The sequence below is a fragment of the Chlamydotis macqueenii genome, chromosome Z, assembly GCF_036417535.1.
Source record: "Chlamydotis macqueenii isolate bChlMac1 chromosome Z, bChlMac1.mat, whole genome shotgun sequence".
Classification (NCBI taxonomy): Eukaryota; Metazoa; Chordata; class Aves; order Otidiformes; family Otididae; genus Chlamydotis; species Chlamydotis macqueenii.
Genome location: NC_141593.1, coordinates 12,633,705 through 12,653,797, shown reverse-complemented (window position 1 = coordinate 12,653,797; position 20,093 = coordinate 12,633,705). Strand labels below are relative to the sequence as shown.

The 20,093-nt window shown below is 37.4% G+C and overlaps 1 protein-coding gene across 2 annotated transcripts in view; it reads right to left on the bottom strand.

Annotated features, from left to right (window-relative positions):
• Positions 1 to 588: 588 nt before the first annotated feature.
• Positions 589 to 20,093, bottom strand: part of WDR70 (WD repeat domain 70) — a 125,070-nt gene continuing 105,565 nt past the window's right edge. For both annotated transcript variants that reach the window (XM_086771031.1, XM_086771030.1), the window contains exons 14-18: positions 14,104 to 14,204; positions 12,561 to 12,640; positions 9,599 to 9,715; positions 9,061 to 9,223; positions 589 to 1,318 (exon numbers count right to left, since the gene is read on the bottom strand). In XM_086771031.1, coding sequence (XP_086627157.1) covers positions 1,234 to 1,318; positions 9,061 to 9,223; positions 9,599 to 9,715; positions 12,561 to 12,640; positions 14,104 to 14,204 — 546 coding nt within the window. In that variant the 3' untranslated portion in view covers positions 589 to 1,233. The remainder of the gene's footprint in view (positions 1,319 to 9,060; positions 9,224 to 9,598; positions 9,716 to 12,560; positions 12,641 to 14,103; positions 14,205 to 20,093) is intronic.

The following is a 20,093-nucleotide window of genomic DNA, read 5'->3' as shown; positions in this document are numbered from 1 at the left end:
ATTAGTTTTAAATCTGTTCTTCACCTTAATAAAATTCAGAATTACAATTTTGTGTTAAACAATGAAAACTTTCAATATTTAAGAAACCACTTTATAAACGATAGTATCAGTCTCCAGACTGTGAGGGAGGATCTACATAATTCGGGCATACAACAAAGTCAATAGATACAAAAACCTGGTAATAAATAGACTGCTCTGCTCTATCCTAAACACTGATCAATACAAATTAACAGGGATAAGAAGCCTAAACAAAATTCTGCATCAATTGTGCAATAAACATGTTATTTTTACTAAGCCAAAATATGTAATTGTCCATTCCAATTTCACATTGTTGAAAAATAAAAGCTGTATAAAATACTACAAGACAGTACACACACTTAAAAGGATCATCATTCAAATAAGGATAGACATTAGAAAATACGTTTTCTAAAATTCACACAAAGGTGTGAACTAAACTGAAAAACTTGTGTGAACACTGAACTGGATTATTCTACATTAATTAATCTAAATAAAAGTGTAAACTTTGCAACTCCCTTGTAACAAAGGGAGTAATTTGTTAGATTTTAACTAGAAAAAAACAAAAAGGAGTCTGAGAAACTGTATTATTTTATTTATATACTTAAAATCATTGAACACTGTCATGACATAGCATTTGTAAAGTAGGCAGTTATTAAAAAAACATTTAGCAATACAATGAATTCACTAGAGTTCTATTTATAAAGAAATATTTTTCACTTAAATGACAAAGCTAAATAACTGACACGGAGAGGAGTTCTTTGCACAATGTAGTTCATTCCTTATTACAAAATTCAGATGCAGTACTACAATCCAGTGTAATACAACAATCCCTTTTTTACACTGAAGCAAGTTTTTTAAAATAGAGGGAGGTAGATTCAGATTAGAAATTAGGAAAAATTTTTTTACAATGAAGTGACAGAACACTGGCACAGGTTGCCCAGAGAGGTGGTGGATGCCCCATCCCTGGAAACATGCCAGGCCAGATTGGATGAGGCTCTGAGCAACCTGATCTGGTTGGAGATGTCCCTGCTCCTTGCAGGGGGGTTGGATCAGATGACCTTTAAAGGTCCCCTCCAACCCAACCCATTTTGTGATTTTAAGTTTTACAAACTGAACTAATTTTCGCTTTCAAATTTTGATCCAACATCCAAAATAAAGAAATATATGCCGCACTTAGTTTCAAATGCTCTAAAATTATTCTTCAAACAAAAATTTTCAAATTTTACGTTTTTTCCACTCTGGCTTGTCTGTTTCGTCGTCTTCAGGTTCCACTTCTGCAAAAACTGTTTTTGGCTGCGTTCTGGAAAAAATAAAAAGATTGAAATAATGGTCAGACTACAATTCTTTATCATAAACTATATTAGACATGCACCAGACACAAATAACATTCTTTCTGTACTTAAAAAAAAGAGCATCCTAAACTTGCTGGTTTTTCATTTTCAACATAAACCTAACAACGAACCTTCTAAGAACTGAAGGAACTTGCAGCTCTCAGGCAAAGAACAAGCATAACCCACACACATTTTTTGCAAGTATTATTTCCTCACCAGCCTGCAATCATCATCTGTATAATCCATGAATAAAATTAAGATAGAAGAGAAGAACAAATCAATTAAATACAACGCTAGGAAAAAAAAAAAAAAGAGGCAAAAGGTCGTCTTATTCCATTATTTTAAAAAAAGAAACCTCCATTTTGATACACTGTAGTATGACAGCAGCCAGTAAGTGAAAACAGAACAGCTAAGCCAGGTTTCTGGCTTAGCCTATGCATGAAAAAAACAGCTTCTCCTCCAGAGACTTTATCCAGCACTACTGTAACATAAAAACCCTAATGATCTTCATACGAGAACACAGTGTATCCTACAGTCAGGCCTGATACTATCTATTACCCCACTGTTTACTGGTATTTTAAATAACACTTAAACTTTACAAAAATAATTATTGATTACTTTTTAAACGAACACAGTATCAAGTAGCATTTCAATAAACTGTTTGGACATTCAGTTCTCCTGTTTTACACTTTAACTACTGCGTGATCCCCTTCTCCAACCTAATTCTCAGCACATTCACTGCAGAGCTGAAACTACTAGATTTCTGTTGCTTGCCGTGCTTGACTCCTCATTACAGCAGACACAAAGCACAAACACAGCCAAGGTAGCTATAATCTCAGTTATGTATTAACTAATGTTTATACAGTAATCTAAGAATTAGTGAAGCACTACTATTATAACAACTGTTATTTGACTGTCTCTACAAAATGCATAAACCTTAACAAAAGGTTAAAGTTCATGCATTGTGTCTGCCTTACTCAATACAATAGGCATAATCCAATGTTGCCACTGACTTTGAAGAGTCATAGCAAGCCGTCAGCTACTAAAGAGCAGGATTCTCCACTTGTAACATATGTGGCACAAAATATATTTGAAGTCAGTAGAACAAGTCAAAGACAGCTTCCCTTATATACAGGATCTATTGGCCTGCCTTCTCTTCCATGGTCCAAACTTGCCATGGAGGTAACGAGTATACTAAGATATTCCAGAGATGGTCCTACTGCAGGACTCTATTGGCACAGGGTCCCTGGGTCCAGGCTGTATGTCTCATTACACCTAAGTAGACCTTGCATCCAGATGAGGAACTACACTACGGGAAGTCAGGTAGGTCATTCTGCTCTCAATGGAAAGCAGAACTAAGATTTAAAAAAAAAAAAAAAAAAAAATTTAAAAATGCCATTGGAAAACAACTACCTAAACTCTACTTAACCAATCACTGAATGAGAATTAACAAAAAAAAAATTATCAACATTCAATCCAAAACAGACACCAGAAATGAAGGCTTTATTGGCTCAAATACTAGCTTTTGTTAGCTGCTGAAGAGATGAAATATATGGAATCTTCTTCTCTTTTTTCAAAACATACTGATGGAAGTTTATTTAGCCCATTTTCACAGTGTACCTTCCTTTCATCACAATAGACGAAAGGTATCTAAATGCCATGTAGGTTCATATCAGGTCAGCATCGAGATGGTTGTTAGTAAAATGCAACTAATCACGTGTAAACCAATAATTTCTGACCACAAAACCTGTCATAATTTTGGTTAGAAACTTCCAACCAAGCAGAATTACTTAAGTTGTGAAACAAGCAGCAGAGCCAGCATGTTTTCCAGGATCGGAGTGGCACAGCAAACAGTGACAGACTTCAGCTGATTTGAGTACGCAACTGAGTCCGATAAAGCTGGGGGTGGGGGTTGGGGGTGAGACAAAAAGAAAGCATGGTCTAGCAGTAACCACCTAAAGAAAAAACATACAGAGGAAATCAAGTCTGCTTGCTATCCAGTTTTTTAAAAGGTGCACGAAATGGCTGTAGCCTTAGCTCAGCTGAAATGTAAACTGTTCCATCTCCACAACCTACACAGTGGTAACTGGAGCACCTACCTAGGGTGATTCATATGCCTGACCATTTTAAAGACATAAGCATAGAAAACACTGGGGTTTTTTATAGCATTATCAGCAATGATCATTTAATTTAAACACAAATTGTTCTACTTAATAACTGCAATAGAGATTGCTAGTGTAGTATAAATATTAATCATGCAGCAAACTCCTACAAGAATTATCAAAACAGGTTTACTACTTCAAAATATTTTCATTTCTGAGGGCTAAATAATACCTGTGGAAAGCTGTGTTCTTTTTTCCCCATCAACTTTCTCAATTTTATTTATCCTTACTTTGGGTGTTGATTTCAGCTTGTAAGGGATCTGCTTGGCAGATCCCATGGGATTCTGCAATGGAGGGCAAAGGGGCCCAGAAAAACTGGTCGATCATTGAGGACAACCTCCTCAAAACACATTCCATCCCATGCACAGAAAGTGAAGTCTGGCAGAAGCCTAGTACGGACATACAGGGATCTCCTGCTGAGATAAACCCTAAACAGAAAGAACATAGACAGAGGAAGAAGGGACAGCCTTAGCCAAGAGGAAGAGGCATTATGTGAACACCAAGGAACGGAGTTCGGAAAGCCAAAGCTCAGCTGGAGCTGAAACAGGAAAGATGCGAAATGTGAAAGGCAATGCTAGGGCTTCTGTAGCTACACTGACAGCCAAAGGAATGCTAAGGAAAATGTGCTCAATGAGGCAGGTAACCCACTAACACAGGATATGGAAAAGGTCAAGATACTTATTGATTTTTTGGCTCTGTTTTCCCAGAGAAGGTCTTGTCCCCACGTCTCCCAGGATCCCTACACTACCAGCAAAGTCTTTGGGAGAAAGACAGAGACAGGGAGTATGTAGCTCATTGTACATATATAAATCCATGAGGCCACATGGAATGGATCAAAAGGCACTGATGGCCAACGTCACTGCAAGGGCACTCTGCCATCTTTGAGAGGTCACGGCAATTGGGCGAGGTTCTTGAGGTCTAGGAAAGGCAAACTTCATCACTTCATAAAGGGCAAAAGGAGGATTTGAGGAACTACAGGATGGTCTACCTAATCTCAATCTCTGGGAAGGTTATGGAACAAATCCCCATGGAAGGCATTTCCAGGCAAACGAAGGACAAGAAGGTGACAGAGGACAGCCAGCATGCATTTAGCAAAGACACACCATGCCTGCCAACCTGACTGCTCAAACAGACTGCTCAGGGAGAGGCTGTGGAATCTCCATCATGGACAATATTAAAACTTGGCTGGGCAAGTCCCTCAACAACCTGAATCTAACTGGACCGGAGCAACCTGATCTAAGTGAACGTGCTTTAAGCAAGAAGTTTGATTGGATGACCTCCAGAGGTCTCATCCTACCTAAGTTCTTCTACGATCCTGTGTTTCCACACAACTGTCAGTTGAAACCAGTATCTCACACACTGACAAATGCATTCCTACTGTGGGTTACACTAACAGGCTGCAAACAAAAACGGGAAAACAAACTAACGTGATTTATTCATACTGTGTGCTTCTCTTGATTTCAGTGAGTTTCAACATATTCAGATATGCAGACGCCTAAAAAATTTCCAGGGGCATGAGACTCCTTTAGAGTCATCATAATCCCTCTGGTTACGCATTGTTTTTCTTAGTTACCTTTCAGGGATCCAATAAAAGTAGCTCATTGACATCTAAGATTCACAGACTAGCAGCGAAAGAAATATTGCTACAGCTAAACCAGCTGGAGATGACAATTACATATCACAGCATGTGACTCATGTCACAATAAATTTAGAAATTTGTGTTTATATTGTACTGAAACAAGGAAAAAAGACTTTCAAGCAAGCCTGGAAACCAGAATAATGTCATAAAGGCTACTTCCAGACTGAAAGGTGAAGGTTTTCACCATCATGTCCCCCTGTATTCCTTACCCCACCAATGAGCCTGACTCTTCTATGAGTCTCAGGGGCCTCCTGCTCGAAATTATCCATTTCCAAAAAAGATTTAGCTTAAATACACCAACACATGCCAGCAAAATAACTGTTACGAAACATTCTGTTCAGTCCTGCTTCTTCAGGCACCACGTGACTAACACTTCACACACTGGTACTGCCATTGAGAAAAAGTTTGGTGAACACGGCGCAGCTACGGGCTGTTGCTTCAAGTCATTCCCTTTCACCTGTGACAAGCAGCAAGGGCAAAGACAGCAAAATAGGGGCAACGTCACTGAATGAAAGGCATTTTCTAAGAATTCTGGTCTATCTTGCTGGGGAGGGAAATTTCACCCTCATCTTCCCTATGGTACAGAAAAGAGCTACATCTGGGCCTGATTAGGCACTCAGCTACAATGCTTAGTAATTCCTGCTGATCCTTCAGAGGGACATCTGAAGTCATAGTATCTCTGTACAGCTGTGTTAAAACAAACAGCTCACAAAGAATGTAACTTTCAAACATTTACAACTGATGCCTCAAGTTCCTTTCCTGTAGTTCTTTACTTGAAATATTCAATCTGTCCTTCCTTTCCTTTTCACTACACTGAAATGGCTCTTGCCAAGTTTGCTAACAAGCTTTTCCTGAAAAATCTCAAGATCTTTTCTTTATCCTCATCCATTATGACTTTTCTGCTGTGTTGATCACATATTTTTTGACACTTTATTCACAACAGGCTTCTGTGACATGTCATCTCCTGATTCAGCATGTACTTATCATTCCTTAGTATCATTTCAGCAGCATCTATTTTTTCACCCATCTTTTTGCCTCTTATGTACTTGCCCCTCTTTTTCTGGCTCAAACTACAGGAGAAACAGAAAGGTCAGGGTAATGATCACAAACTTGGACAAATTTTCAAGTGATAAATAATGCAAATGACTACTTGGCTTCAAGAATAAGTTATGCACCTTTAACTCCCACAAAAGGAAATATTTTCACATACAATATATGTACTGGAAAAGGAGTGTTTCTTAGTCTTCTCAGTCCAAAATTATTTAATAACTATCACTGAAGAATATTTAACTATGGTTTCCTTATATATTTTCTTAAGAAGGAAAACGAAAAGCTAAGTGAATAACTACCCATTAGACAAGGCAAAAACAGAAGCCTTGTCAAACAAGAGATATATCATAAGTGGATAGTTTCATGCCATATTTAAGAGAAAATTTACTACAAGAAATGTGGAAAAACTGATAGCAGAGAAATAAAGTAGTAAAAAGAACAAACATTTAAAAAATGAAATGTATTGGATGTATGTTTTTTAGATCTCAAGGCAGTACGTAATTTTAAGTATGTATCAGAATATCACCCTTCCTAACTCTATAGTATATCTTATGCTATAGCTAAAGCAGCCAGTTTCCCTAGGTTTGTGTACTGCTTGTTATTATGAACTCCTGATTTTAACAGGGTCACCAAAGACACTCTTACAATCCAGTATTATGTGATAATTTATATCAATTACTTGTACTTTGTATATTGCATTAAACATGCATCTGTAAGATGCTTTATATACAGAATCTTTAGATACATGCCCTGCAAAGTCAGATATAGGATATAATTAACACAGCTTTCTGCATTTTCTGTGTGTGCAGGCAAGCAGCTAATGAAACCTATGACTACTATTGGTCTGCTACTGCTAATATGGATGTCCATTTCTGAAAATTGAGAACATAATAAAATTACTAAGAAAGTTTTTGCATTTCAGTGTCTTAATGATAATAACAGCAATAACAGTAACAACAATAATACATTTTTAAATGCTCTTTGCATAAAGCATATCTTAAAGTCAAGCTTTTAAAGCAAGGATAACGGCAGTTTCCCTGGCATGAGATTTATCAGCTGACAAAATCATCAAGGCAGCACGCTGTTGGCTGCAGTTCAATTCCCCCGCATACATATCACCGTCTGGTGTGTAAGTTAATAGCAGTCTGGACTTGCATCCTCTCCACTCCTCAGCCAGCTCTCTTCTTCCCCTGCAGCTACATCTTTAACAAGAAACTGTAATGAGATCTGCCCACCTGACACAGTAAGTCTTCTGTAATACAGCTATGTTTTAAAACTTTCATGTCTACTACATTGCAGGTGTCAGGGATGAAACTTAATACAAAATCAATGAAGTTACTGAGCCAAAAATATACTGAGTATCTATCTACCTGATGGAATGTGTGATCGTATTTACTTTTGAGAATGGATAGTTCTCAAATAAAACCAGATGCCTACCCATTCAGAGTAAATTTAATCTCTAGCAAACATGAACTCTCAAACAAAAACCCAATATTTAGCATATTCATTACAACAACTCTTGCAAAATGAGGCTTTCAAATATTCCCTCTTTGAGATCAAGGGTGATACCACATAATGCACTGACATACAACATTGAACGCCATACCTATCAACTACCAGTATGCCACACTTATTAATTATCCACTCAAAGCCAGGCTGGGTCACTTGTACTCTCAAGCTGCTTTGGAACAGTTATTCAGTTATCTTTGTGAACACATGGGTAAAGTCTGAAAACAAGCGTCGCCACTAGAAACAGCTACGATTCTTAATATACTTTTAGTTTCTGCAAAGAGGTGGTGCTAGTTTCACTAAAGAGCTAAACTCTAGTACAGAAAAGTACAGTCACTAAAGTACTAATGACCATACAGCCTAGGAGATAAAACATTAGGCTGCAAACAAGAAAAAAATTGTTACTGGCTCTGTCTGTTCTGTGCAGACTATTTCATCCCTTCAAAAGCTCTTCCTTATGCATTTTGAAAACAGGACTTACATTACATAGATTATTTTGTGTAACAAAAACATCAATGATAACAACAAAATGTGAAAATTTTAGTAATATTTGAAGTGGTAGTTTCTGTTCAATACTATGAAATGCATTTAGTAAGTATTTATTTTAGTACTATTGCGAATGTATTTATTTAATGGTTTTAATTGTATTTATTTTTAAGAAAAAAAAAATCTTTGGTCATCAAACTTAAACTAAGTTACCATCTGTGGGATTACCAAGATTTTACTACCATAATCTTGATGAGGCTCTTAAATCTGCGTGAAAACAACTGAACTCTTATTTCTTGAAGTTGAAATTTTGGTAGGAGATTTAATTGGTGCAATTTTTAATATTTCTATACCTTTAACACAAAGTTGATTCAAGCAGATGCTCAGGTTCTTCCGTAGGAAAAATGAAAATAAAAACTTATTACATTTGAGAAATAATCTAAAATACACCATTATAACACCAAGTAAATATTTTGAAGGCTTAAACCGAGAATGTTAGAACTAGAGAGCATACTGGAAAATTTATCATCCCAGTCTGTCAATGGGACAGTACCTTATTCAAAGGTATATTGCAATTTCAGACATTGATTTGGAGAAGATTCTAAATTCTAACTGACTGGAAAACTTTAAAATAATTTTCTAGCACTGATGGGTACATTTTAAAAATGGCAATGTCAGATTTCATCAATTTAACTACCTGGAAACTCTTATCTTCATAAACGAGTATGACATATCCTTGGTTTACATATTCGTGGCAGCAATTCAGAAAAGGCAAAGTATACCATTAAAAATGCATGTCTTCTATTTTTACCAAACTCCCACTCTCCTCCAGAAATATTATTTGTATCTTCAATTGTTTCCTTACTTAGCATATGCTGGAGCAACCCAGTATGGATTTTCCTCCGCTTCCTTTGCATGACGTAAAATAGCTTCTCGAGGGTTGCTGTCATCTGTTTTATCCAGTGCAATATTCTTGACTATATATGATGACAAGGTACCTCCATGAGTTCCCACACGCCCACCGCGACCTGTAGAAGACAAAAAAAAAAAAAAAAAAGAAAAAGAAAAGATTATTTTAGAGAAAAATATTTAAGAAACAAACACAGAAATGTCATACTGTGTCCGTAAGAGTGATCTGATACAAATAAGTTATTTAATATTAAAGGAAGAGTCTAAATTAGGAGTTGCATTTACTGATTATATAACTTCAGTTAATGCAATTATTAATTTATTCCAGGCAAGCACTCCAGTCAAAGACCAATGTCTTACAGTGCTGTACACCGCCCATGCATATATAGTAGAGTTGTCACCCAAAGTTTGAATGCAAATCCAAATGAGTGTAGAACCCAAGCATGACGGACCCTTTGGCATACAACAGTCTGAAAGTATTACACCTAGATTACCTGGTCCTGCTACTGGAGGTTCAGGTTTGTGAGACTTCATGGGGTCCAACCTATCCTTCTCCAGCTGTTTCCTGGTGCTTCGCTGTCGTGGTTCACGGAACATCGGAAGAGCATGAGCTGAAGGTCACAGTTTGGAGAAAAATACGTTAGAAATTCCATTTTCTTTATAAGGCTTTAATTACAATGACAAAGACTGGGACTATTCCTTGCAGAGGTAAAGGTGACAGAAGCAGCCTCCCAGCTCTTCTGTATCCAAGCAGTGGTTTACTGAGGTGTATTTTAGAGAGCTTTTTTCTGCTGTATTTTTCAAAGATGAAAGCAGACAGATTTCCAGGGTTCCTTCAGGCAAGAGCCTTTCATCTGAAATACTGTTTGCAAGGTTTATGAATATTTATTTTATTCTCCTGTCATTCAGTTCTCAACATTAGGATTGTGACCAACCAGTTGCTCTTTTCTCAACTTCACATGTTTCTACAGCTTTCTAATACTGTAAGAGCATGACAAAATCCTAGATGCATTCTTGGATCTGAAACAAAGAGGAGCAGAACGCCCTCAATGATCCAAAAAGTAATGTTTCTGCCTATGAAGTCACAATCATGTTCTTCCTTAAATTATTAGATTAATCAAGGTTGAAAGAACATCTGTAACTGAGACAATCTGTCTAAATGATCAGGATTTAAAACTTCTGTTTTCTTACAAACCTATTTTCAATCACAGTAATAATTTTGGTCCCCTCAGACAAGATTCACATTTGTCAGCAATAGAGAAACACCACGTTAAGGGGCACGGTTTTCTTGCGGTGAGGTTTAGCTCTCACATTCAGAGCAACCTGATCTGGTTGAAGATGCCCGTGCTCCTTGCTGGGGGGGGAGGGGGGGGGTTGGACTAGATGGCCTTTAAAGGTCCCTTCCTACCCAAACCATGCTATAATTCTATCATTCTAAATCTTAAATTTAGGGGCACCAGCTCTATATTGAATTAAAAAATTGAAGTCATTCAGACACTTATCAGTTTGATTCTTCAGGTTATTCTGAAAGCCTGCTCAATTTATTAAACTGAGAGAAGTCACAGCCAGGTGACACAGCAGCAGATCTTTGGAAATAAATGTTTATGTTTTATTTTTGCAGATTTCAGGAAGTATGAAGTGCCTGGGACAATCTGCCGGCAAGCACTCAGCTTGATCGGTTTGCACAGAGCATCTGAGGTAACTAATGCATGGAGCCAAGCTTTTATCATTTGCAGAGTAAAGGCTGCCTAAAGGAAACCTAAACTGCGTATTCCTATGTTTTAAAAGTAACACCTAATCCCTCAAAACAACATTCCTGCATTTTAAATAGCCATTACAGGCAATCCTGAGATTAAAGGGCAGCTAGAATTCCAAAGGAAAGGGGGAAAAAAAAAAAAAAAAAGGGAGAAGAGGGAGAAGAGGGAGAAAGGGGTCGTTTCACTTTGCAAAAGGACTTCTGAGAGCTTCAGGTCTTTCCAGTTCTATCTGTAAGCTTTGTAAGCTTAAAAGACAGACATCTAACCTCTGAAAAATTTCCAAAATACACACCAAACTTACTCATTGTAAGCAAATCCTGACACTTTTCTGCACTGCTTTACATGGAAGTATCCTTATTTAGTTTTAAAGAGATGTGGAAGAAACAGTTAAACAGGTAAAATTAAGCGATAAAATCCCAAAACTTTGCATAATTGGGACCTAAATCTTTGAATAACATTTATAAATGCCATTGAATACACAGGTTCTACTGAATTTTACGCACAAAGTTTTTCTAAAAATCACAAAAGGTCTTTACAGTATAAACACTAACAGTGCACACTAAGTATTTAGATAATAGACCATGTCCTGATACAGACAAGGCTGTAGCAAGGATAGATTGAGCAGAGCACTCAAATGACAGAAGTATATCTGATTTTTGCCAGCTGCTACTTTACCCACTGCTACCCAAAGACTGGAGCTGGATATCTGCAGCAGTGAGGTAAGCAGGAGACAGCTGCAGCTGGAAAGTACCTGAGATGGGAACCCAGAACCAAAGTGCCCTGATATGAGCCTGGTTACCAAGACTTTCTCCTTCTGAACTTTATTTGCGTTTATTACGCTGCCAAGCAACGACTTTGTTTTACAGAAATGATTTTAGCTATTTCTAAGACTAAGACTACTGGAAAACAGAGATGAATCCAAACATCACAGAACTGAAAGAGGATGAAGAGAAGCAGGACAGCACAACTGTGCGACCGTTCTCATATCACATGAGGAAACGCTACATAGGCTGATGCTAATGAGGAGGGCCAAAATCTCTCAGTTGATCCCCTCATCCCCACGTGAAATCTGCCCTTGGGAAAAGGCAGATCACTAAACATTTTATAGAAACAATGATAACTATTTCCTACGCATCAGTGAGTCTTAATATGATGTAAGGTCTCGTACATACAAGTATAACCCTGAGGCTTGAGAGATATTTAAGCTATTTAAAACCCCATATAACACCGTGCAAGTTCTAAATTTTGAAAAATCACTTGGAATTCAAGACCTATCCCTAATGTCTCTGATTTTGCCACTAGTATTGTTAATGTTCCCATGTGGCAAAACACTTCCTAAACTCATCTATACTCACCAATTTAGTTATGGAAAACTGAAGATTTAAGAAAGTTCTAAAATTTTGGAGCTTTTTTTTTTTTAACAAAAAAAAAAAAGGCAGTTGTGCTTTCAGGTGCATCAGAATCTAGAAACCAACCACTAGTAGCAACTCTACAGAACATACAGAATATATACCTTCCTGATTGTGCAAGGCTACAAAAAATTTGTATGAAGCATTAAGATCTCACACCAATGATCAATACTTAATGAAAGACTACAACTTTTAAGAGGGGAAAATATAAAGCTAAATGATCTGCTAATAATTTCAAACCTGAGAACGAGATAAGGATGTTGCTATAAAGACATGTTTAAATTCCTTACGTGTTATAATGTAATCCTGTGTAAGAGTCTCTGCTTGTCTCTCTTTTCGTTTTGTTTTGACAACGCACAATTTTGCTCCCCTAGGAGGAAACATACAGCAGTTCAGCTGGTCTGTTTTTATCAAAGAGAAACCATTTTTTATTCAAGACATAGTCTCAATAAAATTATATAGCACTTTAAATATTCATAAATACGTGTATCTTCGCCTGTCCATGCACATGTGGAAGAAGGTAGAGAGATCAGTGTTTCTGTTATAGAGCAGTTTATATGACCTGTGGAAATAAGGGTGGAAGATTCATTTCGCACTTCATTTGTCCACAGTACTTGCAGTGTACACAGTGAAAGTGCTCCTCTCCAAACACGAGCAATGACTTGCTCCTAGTACTCTTCCTAAGTGGCAGAGTGACAGTTATCTAACCAGAGGTGTCTGTAACATTGCAGAAGGAAAGACTCCATGAGCCTAGCTGTGGCAAAACTGATTTAAACTGCTGGTATTTTCCTCCTCACTGTAAGTATAAGGAAAAAAACTAGGCACAAAACTGAGCTAGGGCACTCGTGGTCTGTGCCTAGGAGACTCAGGCTGTCCTCTGGAGAGTGGTCTAAACAATGATGACCAACTCTCTTGTTCTCTAAACTGATGAAGACCAAAAAAATAGAACTTATTTCTGACAATCTTGTAAACCAGAGTTTATCTTCAGGTCTTTATGTCCAGGTCACAGTGAGTATCCAGAAACTGTGAACTGTAACACAGTATGTTTTTGGATGCCAGTGAAACAAAGATGAGCACATATAGGGGAAGAACATCTTATTGACACTACTCAGTATATATGAAGTGTACATTTCCCCTCCTGCTGATAGGAAGGAAGCACGCTCCAGTTCTCCAGCCAGCCCAGATGGTAAGAGCAAATTAACGGCAACAGAAGTATTTATAGACTAGTTAAGTCCTCCTTTTATCATTCCAGGCTGAGCAGTCACCTTCTGATGAATCACTATCACCTTTCCCTTAGATGTACAAGCAAAATCCACATGCAATAGGTGGGGGTGGGGGAGAAGACGAGCAGGCAGATGGGAACGTGATTCCTTGCTCTGCCTCCTCTCAAATTGGGTCTTCCAGTATTACTTCGCAGACACTGAAGTTCAAGTTAATGTTCCTAAATAAGTTTGTTATTTCAGAAAAAATAAAGAAGACATAAAAAATATGACTAAACACAATAAATGTCCTTTCAATAATATCAGCAACCTCCAAGAGATCAGATGAAAGGTGAGTTAGTCTTACTGTGTATTTCATGCAACTGAAAACCAAAAGTGTTTATAAATTCAGGTAGAACAGGCACCACACTGCACCATAAAAAGTCCAGAAGAAAATGAGTCACATACTGGATTCTTTTTTTTTTTTTTTCTTTCTGCTGTTAGTAAAAGAGTAAAACTCTGCAAAACAAGTGTTACTAAACCAGTTTTTCTCATTTCTTAGTGTATTCATAGAACCATGTAATCAATCTAAATTTGAGGAAAAAAAAAATGTTCTTAATCATTGATTACTTACCTCTGGCTTTTGACAGGATCATAGTACACTTTGGCCAAACCATTTCCTGTACCAACCATGATTTGGTTCAGCTTGGGATGCCAAAGGCAACGCACAACACTCTGAAATAAAGCAACATAGTGGTAGCTGGTCATTCATCTAGATCTTAGAATTAATATTCGTATTGTCAAATAATGGATCAAAGCTACACTGTAGCAGGAACAAGCTTAAGCATATGAACAAATAAGTGTATATGTAAATGAACAGAAGCTCCTCTCCAGAGCAGAATACAATGTAAAAGGAGTGACAATGCATGGATGTAGGCAGAGGAAGAAGCACAAATTGGTGGCAGTGGTTTCCACAGGCTAACTGCTCCAGAGTCTTTGTGTGCACAAAGGAAATGAAAAGTTAAAGGAGGACTTGGCAGAGAACAATGAAGTGCTTCAGATATAGAAATGCAGGCCTTCATGACTTTCGCATCTTTATTTTTAATTCTTAATTCGTCCACCCTGTTCTTTATCTGTTTTTGTTTTCTTCTCACGCAGTGCTGACCTTTCACTTGCTGACTGTAGAAACGAAAGAGTAGTCAATTTTCACTCTTGGTTCTTTCTTCCCCACAACACCCAGAAGAACTTAGTATTCAAAGACAATGTCTCACAGCTCTGTCATCCTTCTGGTCAGCAGAGACACTAATTTTCAGACATTAAGAGTATTGTTCTTTTATACACACAGCGTGATTCTCCATGTGACTCTGAACCTCCATATGATTACTGTACTCAGTCTGACTCAACAGGCCAGCATAGAAACTCTGTAAGACTCGAGCTTCTGACTCAAGAGAGCCCAAGAAGTGGGCACAAGCTGCCACGAAGGACAACACATCTTAACACAAAACCTGTACGTGCATCTGACTAACTGGGGGTAAAAAGTATTTATTTTTGAGAGATAGTAACTCTTCAAAGGCATACTGTCCAACACTGAAGACAGATCTTCACAGTGTTTGTGTTACCTACGTAATAAAAGTATCCAGAGCTAGCAGGATGCATCATCTTGTTAGTATTTCACTGAAAAATGCTCATTTTTCTAGCCCTTTTCCCCCTGCCAAGTTTACTATCTCTCCTTTCTCAAAATCAAGGCATAGACTCTTCTCAAAGTGAATTAATAATTCAACATTCAACCACTATCATTTACCTATCACTACAGTACCTGCAGATATACTTTTTTTTTAACATAATACAGCACACGAAATTCACAAAAAAAACACCCCACCCCACTAATGTCTTAAGAAGAGAAATACAGCAAAGTTAAGGGTGTAATATAGCCCTATAACTTGGGAGATGTCAACCACCTAATCCGGAAGAGAACGGTTATGTATCAGCTCCAGTGACTCCTGAATCACTTCCCATTTAACGTTCCCTACTATTTCTGGTTTGGTCCAGATCCCATTTTTTTCAACACTACAAGGCATGTAACAAAAAATACTGAATAAATTCTGAAGCCCATTCAGTCATCAAGAATCAGAACTTAATTTTACTACAAGATGATGGATGACTCTCTTCTGAGCTGTTTTTCTGCTTTGTGTTCTTGTTTGAGAAAAATTGAGTGAGATGAGTTTACATGAATCAACTAATCTTTCTTTACAAGGTTCCTTTGTAAACACACAACATAACACACAACATAACACCTTCCAATTTACTTACAGATACAAATAACTTTGGGTTGCTTATTATGAGACAAGTAAAGGACAAAAATTTGACCTACAAAGTAGAATTCTGATAATGCATTATTGTCCATGATCTCTGCCACAAGCGACCAAAATAACCAATACAGGGTTGCTAATAACTTGTTTGATTTAAACAAGTGAGTCTTTCTTACTGTTATGTAATGCTCAAATGCTACGGTAACTCTAAAATACACAAAATTAATAACAAGTATGAAGGTCAAAGGTGGGTGGCCTTTTCTTTTATTAATATTTATTGCATGTGTTTAGCCAGCCTTTTTAAACTTTGTAGTTAATGTGGTTCTCCACTTTCTACTGTCAAGTAAATGTATTTTATAGCATGGTACTGGATACCAGCCAAGAAAAACAAAGCCTGAGACAGTGTGGCTCAGCACTGATGGGGATTGCTAAGCTTCTAACTTGTCAAACATGCACAGCACACTTAAAACCACCATGGCACGTGCTCCAGAGCAGGCAAAAGAAACTGACATTAAATGTAGCCCTATAAATCTTCTGAAACCATAAAATGTTCCCAGAATATAATTTGTAAAAAAAAAAAAATAAACAAATACAAGAACTGAACATGCAAGTAATTGTATTAATCCACTGGCATATAAGGACTTCTTACTTTGTAAGAAATAATAAAAACTACTTACGCAGATTTTCAGATTACTTTAGTAATGGGCAATACTTTAAAAAGACCAAAATACTGAACTCCTGAACTAAATCCTAATAGCTTTTCCCAATCATATATTCCTAAAGAAGTAAATATTCTAAACAATAATATAACAATGGGATCACTGTAGACTAGGTCTTTACATTGGGAGCGTAGGTAAAAGGGGAATCTTCATAGTATAAAAATAATAAATTCTTAAAGAGCATTTATCCTTTGATGTGTCTAACTTTTCAAATGTTTACACTTAGAATAACTCAGGTAAACATCTTTCCACTGGAAATGCTAAACAACAAATTCCAGCTCAAATAAAGTCCTACCTGCAGCTCTCCAGGCCAGTACATGTGTTAACAGCAGGAAAAGGAATACTTCCTGGCTTGGCCTGCCTATGCACATAGGTGTAGAAACCCACCTACTGATACTGAACTTTACACAATTACAGAATGGTTGCATCTGGAAGACAGCTCTGCAGATCATCTAATTCAATCCCCTTGCTCTGAGCATCATCAACTACTACCGATAGCTCAGGACATTGTCCAGTTTGGTTTTGAGTATTTCCAAGCATAGAGACTCTACAGCCTCTCTGGGCAACCTGTTTCAATGTATGACCACCCCCGCCATTAAAAAAAAAAGAAAAAAACCTCCCACAAATCCCAATTTCCTTATGTTCAATTAGAATTTCCTGTAATTAGTTTTGTGTCTATTGCCTCTCATCCTGCCACTGAGCATCACTAAGCTTTGCTTTATCTGCTTCACCCTCCTGTCCTCCTTGAAGTTCTTATACATAAGATCCCTCATTAGCCTCCTCGTCTCTAGGCTGAACAGTCCTAGCTCTCTCAGCCTTTCCTTCTGTGCTAGACACTCCAAGCCTTTAATCACCTTTGCAGTCCTTCACTGGACTCACTCTAATACATTCACCTCTCTCTTGTACTGGGAGCTCAGAACTGACCCAGCACTACAGATGTGTATCACCAGGGCGGCATAGAGGGGAACAACTGCCTCCCTCGACCTGCTGGCAACGCTCTTTTGCTTGATGCGATTGTCCATGGGGTTCTTGCTGCCACTTTCAGCTTCTGTGAGATGGAAAGGAGATTTGCCATTCCACGATCACTTTTTAACAATAACTTGTTTCATTTTAAGGTTGTGCCCTCCAGGGGAACCCAACACAAACAAGGTGGTACTTCAGTTTTAACTGCCCCTGAGACAGGACCTCAGGCTGGAAGCAAAAACCTCAGCAGCTAAGGGCAAACTGCAAGCTCTCACTCCACTTACCAACGTGGTTTCATGCTTGGTAAGAAAAGTGAAAAAGCAGAGAATTAAATTGCCTAATGTTGCTTTATGGAAACCTAGCACTAAAGACAAACCGTAAGCACTGCTTGTAAGGAAATCCCGTGGACAACAGCTTCATGACTCAGACAATATGAACACCAGAACAACAACAGAAAACTCCAGTTAACTAATTCTAGATTTAAACACTAAACACAAAAAGACTTAAACTGTTTATTATAACATTTAAAGCTGAAACAAGAATAATCTATGTAGATTCTGAAATCTAAAAAATTCCAGGTCATATCTCAGCCTTGTAAATGGAAAATAATGTCTTATTATAAAAAATATAAAGAATAAAATGCAGAATGTATCACTGCATAAACATCTTCAACATTTGAAAAAAATATTTCTGTAATGGCTGGATGTTTTGGAGAGTATCTCTGGACTCTGAAGTCCTGGGAGACTGTCATAAAAATCCTGAAAATAATTCTACCCATGGAACTGATGTGGCCAGCTTTGTGATTGTAAGATCTGAAAACACAGCATTTAAAAAAGACAATTAGTAGTAAGGATTTAAAAGCTGTTTGGTACTTTCGCTGTTGCAAAAGCATTAAGTTCTTCAAATGAAACAAATCTGAAAAGCCTTTGGCAGTGTCTATTGCATATACACACATGGTAGCCTGCATTGGGAAATACTGGGAAAAGATTATGAAAATATTTTTGTGAAGTCAGGCAGGGAAAATATTAAAAATGCTAACACAAAGAGAAACACTCCAAATTTACCTTCTTTGTTGTCACTGTGAAAGAGGTTAGAAGAGATTCAGTGGGTGTTATTGATAGCAGGCCTTTGTAATTTTTTTCAGGTAACAGATTGTCTTGTAATGCTGACTTAAACAAAAAGTCAATTAAAAAATATCTACACAATTTTAAATACATCTTTTTTTTTTTGCAATCTGGATTAAAATGTTTATCTTCCTAAACAACTGCCTAATAAAATAAGAACATATTACTGAATGGTCTTGAAACTAGCCATACTATTTTCTGAAGTTGCTATACTAGTATTTTAAATAGAAAATATGAATTGCCTGAAAAATATGTAATTTTTACTTTATTTTTAAACTAAGCACTATATTCACTTCAGACTCCCAGTTCTTTTAAAATAAACTCCAGTTTTAGAAAAATGTTACCTATAATAACTTAAAAGCTTAATAACATGTGGTAATCTTAAACCATAAAACTCAAATACATAGAAAGGTGGCAGGCAAAAGTGATGATATCACTGTTCCCTTGTGTGCTATTCCACCTGCATTTCTTCCAAGACATGTGCAGATCCAATTCATCTGCAAGTCTGGGATGGTTCATGAATAGTCTCACTCCTAATAAGTCTGTTCTGACCCATGTCATCATTTAAGCAGAGCTGTTGTTGCAGGTAAACAGTAAACTATACCAAATTTTTTTTTCTGTTAGATTATTCTCCACCTGGGTTACCTCACCAGGCAACAACACACATGCCTTTGCTGGTGCTATGTGTGTAACAGTGCTTATACGGGATTTAACAGCGGTGCCTCTAAATGAGAAACTGAAGCCTACAACATCCTTTTCTGTAACACAGAATGGGACATTTATTCTGGCCTAGAAATATACCCCTGTGTTTAACAGACAAAGTGAAGAACAACTGAAGCAGACTTCTCAGCAAGCAAAAGCTAATTACCTCAACTGAAACTGTCCAGAGCACTTGGGTAACGCCCTGACAGGAGTAAACAATGCAGAGAGGGCATTTTACAAGGTCAGCAAGAAAAGATTAAAATGATTTGTGGCATAGAAATGGAAAATTTACCCCCTAGATAAAACCATGAAGCTGGTGTGGTCATAAAACTACAGACTGATGTCAAGGTTTGCAAGAATTTTCCTGGATCTTTGCTTGTAAAGATGGCTCAAGATTGCAGCAGTGAAGGCAAAATTCAGTTCCCTGGCCCACACTTCAGGTAAAAACATTCAGTTTTACAGCATGGATAGAGAGGATTCCAGGATTGGAAGAGCAATTTCAGAGGGGTCAGTACAGGCTGGAGGCAGGAAGGTGACAAAAAGTTAATAAATTCGAGTAAGAGGGACTAGGAAGAGTCAGAGATGTTCCATATTAGCAAGAGGCAGAGATTATGTGAGTTGTGAGAAAATGCACTACGGAAAACATAGTTAAAGCATATTAAGAAAAAAATCTGAGCAAATACAGTAAGCGCTCCTAGTTCCTATATATCATAAACTATGTATAGCATTCACATACTAATTGTTATGTCAAAAATATTTTTCTGCCACATTCCAGAGCCTGAGCAGTCACTTAATCACACTATCTTT